The 14,769-nt window shown below is 40.5% G+C and overlaps 1 protein-coding gene and 2 long non-coding RNA genes across 3 annotated transcripts; 2 read left to right on the forward strand and 1 right to left on the reverse strand.

Annotated features, from left to right (window-relative positions):
* The first annotated feature begins 1,946 nt into the window (after nucleotides 1-1,946).
* On the forward strand, nucleotides 1,947-7,301 carry LOC133549927 (uncharacterized). The gene is made up of 4 exons (XR_009806202.1): nucleotides 1,947-2,076; nucleotides 3,024-3,174; nucleotides 5,373-5,443; nucleotides 6,778-7,301. It is a non-coding gene; the product is annotated as an uncharacterized LOC133549927 (long non-coding RNA).
* Nucleotides 5,038-14,740, reverse strand: ccdc32 (coiled-coil domain containing 32). Its single transcript, XM_061895841.1, has 4 exons — nucleotides 14,584-14,740; nucleotides 14,180-14,416; nucleotides 10,834-10,987; nucleotides 5,038-6,959 (listed from the first exon to the last, which is right to left on the reverse strand). Exons 2-4 carry the CDS (start codon nucleotides 14,403-14,405, stop codon nucleotides 6,767-6,769), a joined length of 573 nt encoding a protein of 190 aa, XP_061751825.1. The 5' UTR covers nucleotides 14,406-14,416; nucleotides 14,584-14,740; the 3' UTR covers nucleotides 5,038-6,766.
* Nucleotides 7,892-10,447, forward strand: LOC133549928 (uncharacterized). The gene is made up of 2 exons (XR_009806203.1): nucleotides 7,892-8,748; nucleotides 9,821-10,447. It is a non-coding gene; the product is annotated as an uncharacterized LOC133549928 (long non-coding RNA).
* Nucleotides 14,741-14,769: the final 29 nt, after the last annotated feature.

Below are 14,769 nucleotides of genomic sequence, written 5' to 3' on the forward strand. Positions count from 1 at the left end.
ATCATATTGAACCTTATGGGTTAGGAATGGGATGGCACTTCAACTTCATATGTGAGTCAAGGCAGGTGGCCAAATACTTTTTGGCAATATAATGTATGTTTAGGTCACTTTTAAATGTTGTATGGTTTTATGGTAGTTGATAACAAATAAATGTAACTATGACATATTTTTTATGATTTTCTCAGCAAAGGTGACAGATTTGTCCACACAGGCTTTTTGGCTAAAATCAATCAATCAATCAATGTTCATTTATATAGCCCTAAATCACTAGTGTCTCAAAGGGCTGCACAAACCACAACACAAATCACTACGACATCCTCGGTAGGCCCACATAAATGCCAACATTCAGGCCTCTACAAAATTAGGGAGAATATGTATTTCATGTTTATTACATAATATTGTCTATATAATGTTGATTTTCAATCACATAAAATGTATTCATGTAATTCAAACCGTTTAATAACATTTTAAGTATTCTGATGTGGCGTCCAGTCCAGGGTGTTCCCCCGCCTTCTGCTCGAGTGCAGCTGGGATAGGCTCCAGCACCCCCGCGACCCTGAGAGGAACAAGCGGTAGGAAATGGATGGATTTACTCTTTGCAGGTGTAGTGTCAGCCCTTGTCCACAAGGGGCTCTCAAACCAAAATATATGTCCTACATTGTAGCATACACAATATATACAGGTAAAATAGTTTAATATTTTCTTGTTTTTTCTGTCAAATATGCAATTTACACTAATAAAATCCATCCATCCATCCATTTTCTACCGCTTATTCCTAATAAAATAAATTATTAATCTCCCTGGTTTAGCATATAAGAGCGTGCATATCTTCCAATCTAAATGAATATATGTATATATATATATATGTATAGATATATATATATATATATATATATAGTGTATATCTGTATTTTTCCCAACATAAAAATGTTTTTATAGTTGCAGAAGTAGTGTCCAGAAGGGGGCGTTCTCACCAAAAAGCCTACATTGAGCTAGCTTCAGAATAAAAAAAATGTTCAGGGCATTTTTTTTAAATTGTTGTTATAATCAATAAGTTATTACAAATACATGTAACAATGAGCCTCATGATGTTTTTTTCATGTTTTCCACAACGGAGTTGACGGATGTTGCTCATAGGACACCTAACAAGCGTTGTTGAAACAGATCAATAATTATATTTATACTGTATATGTTTTGCTATAATAGGTGTCAATACATACCAGTTTCTACTAGTAATGGGTAAATGAGGCCTCAGTGAGCATATGGCACAGTCACTACCTGTATCGACTCAGCACTGATACTGTATGAGTGTTGCATCATTGCCATCTGCTGGATTAAAAACCTTCAGATAAAATAATTTAAGATTCATATGAACTGCTGCAATAGTAGTAGCTGTTCTCCAGAGTGTAAAATGTCAACATTTTACATGATCTCATACATGACGATAATACAACTTGTAGAATAAAACAGCTCCACATAAATGACTCTGACTAACTATTAATAGTAATAATAATAATGGATTAGATTTATATCGCGCTTTTCTATTGTTAGATACTCAAAGCGCTCACAGAGAAGTGGGAACCCTTCATTCATTCACACCTGGTGGTGGTAGTAGTAGATTGCACAATAGCCATGAATACACAACTATTTACAGAAAACACCAAACCCTGACAAAAAAAGCTACAGATTATTTGCATGCAATCCAGACACCAAAAAGAAAATTATAGCAATTCTTGTCTTGTGTAAATGTTCCTCTTTTCTAAAATGTTACTGGCTTCCTTCCCAAAATCAAAGATGTGGCAAAATTAAACAAATATATATTTTGTCACATTTCTAGTTTTTCTCCAGTGTTCTCTCTCTCTCTCCCTCTCTCTCTCTTTCGCTTTCTCTTTCTCTTTCTCTCTCTCTCTCCCTCTCTCTCGCTCCCTGCACAGTTGTCATGGCAGCCCACGTAGCCTTGAGCACACCTGTCACCAATCACCATACCTACTTACAGTGATTGCACACACCTGTCCCTTCAAACAAAAAGTGAGCTGTTTGGCCACAATACCCAGGAGTATGTTTGGAGGAGAAAAGGTGAGGCCTCGAATCCCAGGACCACCATGTCTACCGTCAAGCATGGGGGTGGTAGTATTATGCTCTGGGCCTGTTTTGCTGCCAACGGAACTGGTGCTTTACAGAGAGTAAATGTGACAATGAAAAATGAGGATTACCTCCAAATTCTTCAGGACAACCTAAAATCATCAGCTCGGAGGTTGGGTCTTGGGCACAGATGGGTGTTCTAACAGGACAATGACCCCAAACACGTCAGAAGTGGTAAAGGAATGGCTAAATCAGGCTAGAATTAAGGTTTTAGAATGGCCTTCCCAAAGTCCTTGGACAATGCTGTCACAATTTTCAGTAGACCCATAATGAATTCAAAAAAGAACCAAACTTCATGATGTTTTTTGTGACCAACAAGTATGTGCTCCTATTAGTCATTCACAAAAAAAGAAGAGTTGTAGAACTGATTGGAAACTCAAGACAGCCATGACATTATGTTCTTTACAAGTGTAAGTAAAAATGTCAACATTATATTTCCTGCTGCATAGAAGATTTTGAAAGGCAACACGGTGAGGGTTAAGTTCATTGCAGACTGAATGCTGTTAAATTACCAAAGTACATCTCCACTCAGTTAAAACAAAAACAAGTAGTTCTCAGTGTGAGCGATGCAGATGCGTTGAGTGTGCAGCATGTTTTACATGAAGATGCTGACATTTAAGTGCTCTGCCACTTCGCCATACAGGGGCAACATAGGTGTGCAGTGTGTTAAATGTCACAGCTGCTGCAGGAAGGGCCAGCACATTTTTTGGTCAAATTACAGAGAAACCATGATTCTCCTTTTTGGTAGACGTCAGGTTAATAATCAGCAGCTAGATAGTCCATATCACAAGTCCAAACAACTGGGCCACATCCGGTCTGCAAAACATCACCCAAATAGGCTTGATGAAACCATTCAAACTCTTGTTTGATCATGTATGCAGTACTACCGCCACCCCGCAGAGGGCAACCGAGGGGCATATGTGACACAGTGAAGCAGCAGTGGGGTGAGTAGAAGAAGACTCATGCGGACAAGCAGCAACATGGAAGAAATGGCGGCATGGAAGCTTCATCACGAAACTTGATCAAACATTCGTAAGTAGATATAAATTGTGCCTGGATATATTTAGTTTGTTTTGTATTGAAATTGCTGACTTTGTGGTGTCTTTTGTATTGATGGATATGTATCTAAGAGTAACTGACAAAGTTTGTTTAATACATGTAACGCTAACTTTGACCAGTAGAGGGTGGTAATGCTACACTTTATGTGCAATGTTTGGTGTGTGAATGTTGTGTAATTTTTATGTGTAAACATGTGTTGTTGTGTGTATCTAGTAAAGGCCTAGTGAAATGAGATTTTCCTATTCAAACGGGGATAGCAGGTCCATTCTATGTGTCGTACTTGATCATTTCGCGATATTGCCATACTTTTGCTGAAAGGATTTAGTAGAGAAAATCCACGATAAAGTTTGCAACTTTTGGTCGCTAATAAAAAAGCCTTGCCTCTACCGGAAGTAGCAGCAACACGTGCGTCACCGGTGTGAGGGCTCCTCACATCCTCACATTGTTTATAACGTAAGCCTCCAGCAGCAAAAGCTATTCGGACCGAGAAAGCGACAATTTCCCAATGAATTTGAGCGAGGATGAAAGATTTGTGGATGAGGAAAGTTAGAGTGAAGCTCAAATAAAAATAAAATAGCGACGGCTCTAGGCGGCAGCAGTGGGACCGTTTCAGATGTAATTAGACACATTTACTAGGATAATTCTGGAAGATCCCTTATCTGCTTATTGTTTTAATAGTGTTTTAGTGAGATTGTAAAGTCATACCTTAAAGTCGGGTGGCTGCGGTGAAGGCCAGTGTCCCTCAGAGAAACCAATGGAGGAGCCAAGATCACAGCTGCCTTTTTGAGCTGCAGGAGGAAATCGCATAATCCACTGAAGTCTCCGGTAAAAGCCGACTTAATATCACAATTTTCCCATCCAAAAACTTGCTGGAGAAACATGTTCGCTTGACCGCTCTGTGTTAAAGCTTCACAACAAACAAAGAAACACCGGCTGTGTTTTGTTGCTAAAGACAGCTGCAATCCACCGCTTTCCACCAACAGCATTCTTCTTTATAGTTTCCATTATTGACTGAACTAATTGCAAAAGATTCAGCAACACAGATGTCCAAATTATTGTGTAATTATGCGATGAAAAAGACGACTTTTAGCCGTGTGTGGTGCTGGGCTATTATGTCCCCTCCAACCCGAGATGTCACAAACACGAGTCATCATTCCGCGACATTTTCAACAAGAAACTCCGCGGGAAATTTAAAATTGTAATTTAGTAAATTAAACCGGCCGTATCGGCATGTGTTTCAATGATAATATTTCATCATTGATATATAAACTATCGGACTGCGTGGTCGGTAGTAGTGGGTTTCAGTAGGCCTTTAACAGTATAACCTATATATTTTATTCATGTAAAATACACAATAGACAATATGTAAAATGTTTTACATTTGTTCATTTTATGTTTATATTTTCATTTGTACAAACTTTTTAATTTCCCCTCTGGGATTAATAAAGTATGTCTGATTCTGACTTAAATAAAGAGGTGTAAATCAATAACACTAAGGAAAGAAAATATTTCCAATAAGGGACATCAATACTCAACAAAATTTCTGGAGCTTCTGTTTCTTCGTGCTTTTAAATAGCTGCGCATGCTTGAAACGGGTAGTGAGGGCAGAATACTGAATTTATTAGCAGTGCAGTGTGAAAGCTGAAGTTTACTTTAAAATTTAGTAAACTTGGTCTCAAAGAAATATAACCTGCAACGGCACTTTCTGACAAAACACCCATATTTTGATGTCTGGACCCTGAATCTTTGGGCTCTTTATACTGCGGCCCTCTTTGTTATTGTAGTTGAATAGGCCTGCTATATGGTGTTAAATAAAATAAAAAAACAAGACATACCTTTTACTGATCATCATAAACTGTTTTATTTCGTCTCTTTATTACTTTTATCTCCTTTGCTTTTATTAACTTAATATTTACTTTTTTTATATAAATGTATATACTAAACTTAGATGTGTAGATGCTTCAATGCTAAAATTTTTCCTCAAATCCTCAGTGCCATGCCATATTTAGTTTTTGCTTTATCAACAGTGTTTGTGTGAATGTGTGTAGGTTTTCTTTTTTTTCCCGGACAGCACTTTGTTTGCCATTAGGCTGTGTATGAAAAGTGCTATATAAATAAGGTTTGATTGTATTTGGATGTTTGTTAGTCTGTATGTTCCCTGTGATTGGCAGGCGACCAGTCAAAGGTGTACCAAGCCTTGCTGGGATACGCTCTGGCTTGAGGTCACCCTGAACCCAATCAGGTATAGAAAAGGAATGAAGGTATAAACCAGGGGTCGGGAACCTATGGCTCTAGAGCCAGATGTGGCTCTTTGGATGACTGCATCTGGCTCTCAGATACATCTCAGCTGACATTGCTTAACGCCAGACCTGCGGCCCGTTATGCTTTTCAATCAGGCCCGCCGGACATTCCCAAATAATTTTTTTAGATCTTCAATATGGAAATTATAGCTGCCATTATGGTGTGCAGTGATGTTTTCAAATTACCGTGAGTCTTGAACTATACAAAGTATTTCAATGGTTGAAATCTGTTCTTTTGCATGATACACTAGTTACTATGGTAATCTAATTAGTTACTATGCTAATCTAATTTGTTACTGTGGTAATGTAAGTCACGGCAGCTCAGACGAGGCACCAAGCAGTGTGGGTGGTAAGCGTTTCCACAGAGTGTTTCCAGAGCAGTCAACCTGAAATGCGGGTGTCAGGGACAGACATTTTTACAACAAAGTTCTAAAGCTTAGTGATGTATCAGATTGTGTTTTTTTTACCCTTCACTTTCATATTTCGCTGTGTTTGTTGCATTGTTTGATTGTAAAATATGTCGATCGAGAGGTGGTGTGACGTTCATATGTTGTCAATAGTCAGTGTTTTATCGTTCATAGTTTATATTCTAAAACCCACATGCTTTGTTTTCATGTATATTCTGGGTGTCTCGTTCAGTAAAAAAAATGTAAAATACCATTCTGTTTTTTTAAGACAGCCTCTCATAACGTTTTTAGCATTCAATTAGACATTGTGAGTTTTTGTATTAGTGTTCCTAAAAATCAGATAAACCGGCCTTCAGACACATTTTTTTCTCTAATTCCGCTGGTAATCGGTATTAAAAATAACGTTAGAAATATAAAACATTCTCATGAATTTTAATCCATCCATCCGTTTTCTACCACACCTGCTCAAGAAGTCGCATCAATGGTATGAAGTATTTTATTTATTATTGGTTAGCTTCAGAATAAAAATGTTATAAAACAAAAATAAGACTTATTATACTCTAAAAATGTTGGTCTTACTTAAAAATGCATACATTTTTTTTTTTTTTTTTTTTCCACTGTTAAATATTATATGGCTCTCACGGTAATACACTTTAAAATATTTGGCTTTAATGGCTTTCTCAGCCAAAAAGGTTCCCGACCCCTGGTATAAACAAACACATTTTATTGTATCATGATGACGAAACTTTTTACAACATTATACTACATATTCATGGTGGACCTAAATAACTAGTGGTGTAAAAAAAGTGAAATAATTTCACAGACCAAAGACGTAAAATAACTAATATTGTTAGTGTCTTATTTCTCAGGGTACTGAGGTTCATCTTCCTCAACATGGTGGCGCTCTTCCTCCTCCTCTTCCCTCTCTTGCTGATGCAGCTCTACCTGCGTGGGCTCCTTCGTCTGAGACGGCCTCAGCAGAAACTCCAGCTCCTCTGCACTGATAGCCACCTTTTCTGGGACCAACCACCTCTTGAAGTGTTCCAGGGCGCTAGGAAGGAAGACACAAGTTACAGGTCTTTTCCAAAGTCAATACAAATATGTCCGATCAGTCACACAAGCTGGGAAAACAATGTCATCAACCCATCCATCCATTTTCTACCACTTGTCCCTATCAGGGTCGGGGGGGGGGTGGGTGTTCCCCACATCTACGGTCCTCTCTAAGGTTTTCTCATTGTCCCATTGGGTTCAGTTTTTCCTTGCCCTGATGTGGGATCTGAACCGTCATCATTGTGTCTTGTGCAGCCCTTTGAGACAATTTTGATTTAGGGCTATATAAATTAGGGCTGCAACAACTAATCGTTTGAATCGATTAAAATCTGTTATAAAAATAGTTGGCGATTAATTTAGTCATCGATTCGTAGGATGTACGCCAGGGGTGCCCATTACGTCGATCGCAAGGTACCAGTCGACCGCGGGGTGTGTGTTAGTCGATCTCGAGCCAGGCTTTTAAAAAAATAGACCTAAAAATTAGTGATCAATCTTCACCAAGACGTCACTTAAATAACATTCACGGTACCGGAGGGTCTTGTGAGATGACGCTGGCTGCTGCAAGATCATTATTATTAAAATATGACCGAGAGGAAGGCGAGAAACACTTTTTATTTCAACAGACTCTCGCGCCGTACCTTCCGTCAAAATTCTAAAAGGCCGACTGCACATTTCCTATCTTCACAATAAAAGCCCTGCTTCATGCTGCCTGCGCTAACTAAATACAGAGTCTCGGAAAACTGGCGTGCACAAGCGATCCCTCAGAAAGCTGGCGTGCACATCACTTGTGCACGCCAGCTTTCCGAGACTCTTATTTTGTTAGCGCAGGCAGCATGAAGCAGGGCTTTTATTGTGAAGATAGGAAATGTGCAGTCGGCCTTTAGAGTTTTGACGGAAGGGACGGCGCGAAAGTCTCTTTAAATAAAAAGTGTTTCTCGCCTTTCTCTCTGTCATTTTTTCATAATAATAATGAACTGGCAGCAGCCAGCGTCATCTCACAAGACCCTCGGGTGCCGTGAATGTCAATCAAGCATGCTACGAAATTTGCCGCCAATGTTTTTCTTGTAAAGTGTATGGAAGCTGGATGAATTAGATGCCAAAAACCAACCACTTTCATGTGGTATTGTACAGAAAGGACAACTTTTTTTCTCCTCCATTTGAAAATGTGGGCGTTATCATCATTACTGTCTGATTCCAATCAATGCAAGTCATCAGAATCAGGTAATACACCAACTTATATTCTTGTCTTCGTGAAAGAAAGACATCTATATGTGTTACACATGCTTGTATTATCATTAAACACATTTAACTTGTTTACAAAAATGTCTCTTACATAAATAAATAAATATAAATTATATATATAAATGAGGTCGATCCCCTCGAGTTGGTCAATTCAAAAGTAGCTCGCCTGCAGAAAAAGTGTGGGCACCCCTGATGTACGCTATGCGCATGCACTGCGGCTACGTCTCATGAGGTGGCAGTAAGCCAGCCAATGATGTGTCATGTGCAGCTCATGTGACCACGCAGTCTTCTTTGCCTGGAAACATTCGAAAAATAGCGGAGGAAAGCAGTACGGATAGTTCAACGGAGAAACATCTTGAGGTTATTGCTTCAATGGAGAAAAGTGTACGACCTAAGTCAAAAGTTTGGGAACACTTTAAAGGCTTCAAAGACAGTTTCTTGCAAAATGTGCAGCATGGACCTCACGTGGCACGGAAGGACAACATTGCCTCGGGAGCACCTGAAAAGGAAACATGTTGGAGCCATGGATGAAGGGAACGGAACTTACGGTACGTAACTTTTTAAGTTTGTAGTTCGGGTATATTGATTTGTTTGGTACGTCTGTGTGTTTTTAATCTTTTGTTAACGAGATTTTTTTTTAAGGAAGCGCAGCAGCAACTGTTGTGTACTCAGTCATCATTGTCACCTGTAGTCCGGGTATATTGATTTGTTTGGTACGTCTGTGTTTTTAATCTTTTGTTAACGAGATTTTTTTTAAGGAAGCGCAGCAGCAACTGTTGTGTACTCATAGTCATCATTGTCACCGACGTCCCACTGGGTCATTATTGTCACCGATGTCCCACTGGGTGTGAGTTTTCCTTGCCCTTATGTGGGCCTACCGAGGATGTCGTAGTGGTTTGTGCAGCCCTTTGAGACACTAGTGATTTAGGGCTATATAAGTAAACATTGATTGATTAATTGATTAACTTTCAGAGTGTTAGGAACGTTCTGGAGAGTGGACGACTTCATTTTCGGTGTTTTGAGTTAAGCACAGCAGCTCTTATGTGAGTAGCGTTAACGTTATCCCTTTGTTGCAACTCAGGGCTGATAATGGGTCTCTGGCCCATTTGACTCCGTTTTGAGAGAGAAACGCACGGTTACCAATTTTGAAATAAACGTAACAGACAGAAATATCTCAGGTTGGTTTCATAATGGATTAATGAAGCAGGGCCCCATAAAGCCATATGAATCTATTTAGATTTGAGTGACGCTTTAGTATAACTAAACGTTATGAAGGTGCTGGAATATTTCATGCCATTATTCAGAGGTATCTTAAAATTAATCCTTGATTATTAACAACAGAAACATGTACTATATCTGATCCAGTTCTGATGAGTTACATTTCTGTGTTATCGGTGTATGCTGCAACTCCAAAGTCCATTTATTTAATTTAGCTGTTTTTTTAAAGTGGTGGCGTATTTGTCTTTTACGTCAGAAATTATTAATAAAATCAACTGGGTATGTATTAAGTTAAATGTAAATGATGCTACTATGTACGTTCCTAATATGGTTTCAACTGGGTATGTATTAATGTAAATGATGCTACTATGTACGTTCCTAATATGGTTTCTCTCATTTCAGAAAGAAACAAGCCGGCATTAGAGACTTGGTAGAAAGGAAAGTCTGCACACCACAGCAAGCGGCTGCATTGACTGATGCTATCGTGAATATGTTGGTAACTGACATGAGGCCACTATCAATGGTGGAAGATGAAGGTTTTAGACCAATTATTCACGTCCTCAACCCTGGTTACACTCTTCCCTCGAGGACCCATTTTACCAAACTGATGGAGAGGAAGTACGAGCAGACATTCCAAGCAGTGTAGACTGACATGAAAGCCACCCAGAGCCAAATTGCTCTCACTACTGATGTGTGGACAAGTGGCAATACATGCCACTACATTGGAGACGAATGGAACATGAAGTCAATCTGCCTTACGACCATGCCACTAGAGGAAAGACATTCTGCATCCAAAATGCAGAATAGTTGGAATAGGTAGTGGCCAGGTTTGAAATTCCCCCAACTAAGGAACATGAAGTCAATCTGCCTTACGACCATGCCACTAGAGGAAAGACATTCAGCATCCAACATTGCAGAATGGTTGGAATAGGTAGTGGCCAGGTTTGAAATTCCCCCAACTAAAAATATTGCTATTGTGCATGACAATGGTGCACTTTATAAAAATTCAAAATAAAATTTTTTGTAACACTCGCCTTGTTTCATTTGGCAAGTTGAAAGGACATGGTGCCAGTATGCTGTTGTTTTTTTAATTAAATAAAGTACTAGAAAGGATAGAAATGTAGTTTGTCTTTTTTATCCGATTATTAAACGATTAATCGAAGTAATCGACCGATTAATCGATTATCAAATTAGTTGTTAGTTGCAGCATTAATATAAATAAACATTGATTGATTGATTATGAATGTGCATTGTTCAAACAAGCTTATTGGTGTGTTTAAGTGGGACAGGCAAAAGTTAATTTGGAAAAAATGCGAAAGGCTATAAATTAATTATTGTCCCTGTGCGGGGACCGCCGGTCCCCGGACCGGTGGTTGGGTATCACTGCTTTAGGTCACATCCATGTTCCGTCATACCTCTCATCCATGTCGCCGCTTTGAAATAGCTCTGAGGTCTCTGCGTCGTGCAGGAACCTATCCCAGCATTCCTTCTTGGCTTGAGACAAAGAGCGCAGCATGTCCCTGGAGGTGACTTCACTCGACTGACCCTTCAGCTTCTTCAGTCGGTTCTCTGAAGCAAAGACAATGATTGGAACCACTCTACGTCAGTGTTTTTCAACCTTTTTTGATCCAAGGCACATTTTTTGCGCAGAACACCAGCAGAAATCATTAAAAAAAACGAGAATCAGTTGACAGTAAAAAGTTGTTGTTGCAATTGTTGGATATGACTTCAAACCATAACCAAGCACGCATCACTATAGCTCTTGTCTCAAAGTAGGTGTACTATCACGACCGGTAACATCACGCCGTGACTTTTTTTGAGTTGTTTGCTGTTTTCCTGTGTGTAGTGTTTTAGTTCTTGTCTTGCGCTCCTGTTTTGCTGGCTTTTTCTCTTTTTTTGGTATTTTCCTGTAGCAGTTTCATGTCTTACTTTGAACAATATTTCCCGCATCTACTTTGTTTTAGCAATCAAGAATAGTTAAATTGTTGCTATCCTTCTTAGTGTGGACATTGTTGATTGTCATGTCATGTTCGGGTATACTTTGTGGACGCCGTCTCTGCTCCACAGTAAAAGTCTTTGCTGTCGTCCAGCATTCTGATTTTGTTTACTTTGTAGCCAGTTCAGTTTTAGTCTCGTTCTGCATAGCCTTCCCCAAGCTTCAATGCCTTTTCTCAGTGGCACTCACCTTTTATTTTTCGTTTAAGCATTAGTCACAATTTGACCTGCATGCTGCCTCCCGTGGTTTCCGACATCTACATGGTAAATGGGTTGTACTTGTACAGCGCTTTTCTACCCCTTTTTAAAAGGAGCCCAAAGCGCTTTGACAGTATTTCCACATTCACACACTGACGGGGGGAGTTGCCATGCAAGGTGACGTGTCTTGCCCAAGGACACAACGGACGTGACAAGGATGGTAGAAGGTGGGGATTGAACCAGTAACCCTCAGATTACTGGCACAGCCACTCTACCAACATCGCCATGCCTACCCCCAGTACAAGGCAATTAGCAGCAGCTGCCACCTACTGATGAGGAAGAGTATTACACGTTTACTTTACCTGAGCTCTTGATAACACCGACACTCAACAACAACACATAATTGGCAGACTGTAATTACTAATTGGCAAAAAATATTTTTAACCCAAATAGGTGAAATTAGACCATCTCCCACGCACACCAGACTATCTCACGGCACAAGGCCAACTGAAATGGGAATTTCTTATTCAAACGGGAATAGCAGGTCCATTCTATGTCATACTTGATCATTTCGCGATATTGCCATATTTTTGCTGAAAGGATTTAGAAGAGAACATCCACGATAAAGTTCGCAACTTTTGGTCGCTAATAGAAAAGCCCTGCCTTTACTGGAAGTATGTGCACGTGACGTCACGAGTTGCAGGGCTCCACACATATTCACATTGTTTATAATGGGAGCCACCAGCAGTAAGAGCAATTCGGACCGAGAGAGCGACAATTTCCCCATTAATTCGAGCGAGGATGAAAGATTTGTGAATTAGGATATTGATAGTGAAGGACTAGAAAGAAAAAAAAAGCGACGGCTCCGGGCAGCGGCAAAGTAAGCGTTTCAGATGTAATTAGACACATTTACTAGGATAATCCTGGAAGATCCCTCATCTGCTTATTGTTTTAATAGTGTTTTAGTGAGATGTATAAAGATTGTAAAGACATACCTCAAGGTCGGATGGCTGCGGTGAACACCCCAGTGTCTCAAAGAGTGACAGCTGCTGCAGGACAACGAATTATCCACTGATGTCTCCGGTATAATATATATCACAATTGATTGATTGATACTTTTATTAGTAGATTGCACAGTACAGTACATCCATCCATCCATTTTCTACCGCTTATTCCCTTTCGGGGTCGCGGGGGGCGCTGGCACCTATCTCAGCTACAATCGGGCAGAAGGCGGGGTACACCCTGGACAAGTCGCCACCTCATTGCAGGGCCAACACAGATAGACAGACAACATTCACACACTAGGGCCAATTTAGTGTTGCCAATCAACCTATCCCCAGGTGCATGTCTTTGGAAGTGGGAGGAAGCCGGAGTACCCGGAGGGAACCCACGCATTCACGGGGAGAACATGCAAACTCCACACAGAAAGATCCCGAGCCTGGATTTGAACCCAGGACTGCAGGACCTTTGTATTGTGAGGCAGACGCACTAACCCCTCTGCCACCGTGAAGCCCCAGTACAGTACATATTCCATACAATTGACCACTAAATGGTAACACCCGAATAAGTTTTTCAACTTGTTTAAGTCGGGGTCCACGTTAATCAATTCATCAATTTCCCCATCCAAAAACATGCTGGTTGATGTATAGAAACATGTTCGCTTAACCGCTCTGTGTTTAAGCTTCACAACAAACAAAGAAACACCGGCTGTGTCTCGGTGCTAAAGACAGCTGCAATCCACCGCTTTCCACCAACAGCATTGTTCTTTATAGTCCATCCATCCATCCATTTTCTACCGCTTATTCCCTTTTGGGGTCGCGGGGGACGCTGGTGCCTATCTCAGCTACAATCGGGCGGAAGGCGGGGTACACCCTGGACAAGTCGCCACCTCATCGCAGGGCCAACACAGATAGACAGACAACATTCACACTCACATTCACACACTAGGGACCATTTAGTGTTGCCAATCAACCTATCCACAGGTGCATGTCTTTGGAAGTGGGAGGAAGCCGGAGTACCCGGAGGGAACCCACGCATTCACGGGGAGAACATGCAAACTCCACACAGAAAGATCCCGAGCCTGGATTTGAACCCAGGACTGCAGGACCTTCGTATTGTGAGGCAGACGCACTAACCCCTCTGCCACCGTGAAGCCTTCTTTATAGTCTCCATTATTAAATTAACAAATTGCAAAATATTCAGCAACACAGATGTCCAAAATACTGTGTAATTATGCCGTTAAAGCAGACGACTTTTAGCTGTGTGTGCGCAGCGCTCATATTCCTAACAGCCCGTGACGTCACGCGTACACATCATTACGCGACGTTTTCAAGAAAAAAACTCCCAGGAAATTTAAAATTGCAATTTAGTAAACTAAAAAGGCCGTATTGGCATGTGTTGCAATGTTAATATTTCCTCATTGATGTATAAACTATCAGACTGCGTGGTCGGTAGTAGTGCGTTTCAGTAGGCCTTTGGTGTGTCGCGGCACATTGGTTGAAAAACACTGCTCAATGTTATATGCAGACGTGTGATCAAGTTGGATTTAGTTAATAAAAACCTGCAAACCTAAATTGGCAATGTAGGTCTCAGAATCCTCCATGGGTTCCCATGTAGTACTGCTCGAACTGGGGTTGCTGGTCCCATTCCACTGACCATGGACGTGTGCTGCCGGCTGGAAAGAGTCTTGAAAGTCAGTGTTGTGGTCTGAGGACGTGTCCGTCTCAGGACCACAAATTTGGGACCAGAGTTCCCCACTGGTGCGAACCTCCTGCTTCTCGAAGTCGTCGATCATTCTGTTGTAAACTGCGACGTTAAAACAAGTATCATCTGGCTGCTTTAATTTCGGAACGACCACACGTGTGTATGTGGCACAGATAACTCATATTTATCGCTACATACGCAGTTGAAACATGACCAAAGATACATTATTACATCGTGTAATTGGCCACAAATGTGAACAGTGGTCTTACCTGTTTTGAAGCACTCGACAGGTCGACTGTTAAACTCAAAAGTATTTTCCTGTACTTATTTATCATTTACTAACCTCAGTAGCGTACCGTCTCCATCATCCACAAGCTACATTAAAGAACGGCGCACTTCCGTGTTTGGAAACTAGTAATTGGACGTGACATATGTCAGTCAAATGTATTTGACAT

This window comes from Nerophis ophidion, linkage group LG03 (assembly GCF_033978795.1).
Source record: "Nerophis ophidion isolate RoL-2023_Sa linkage group LG03, RoL_Noph_v1.0, whole genome shotgun sequence".
In the NCBI taxonomy this organism is placed as follows: Eukaryota; Metazoa; Chordata; class Actinopteri; order Syngnathiformes; family Syngnathidae; genus Nerophis; species Nerophis ophidion.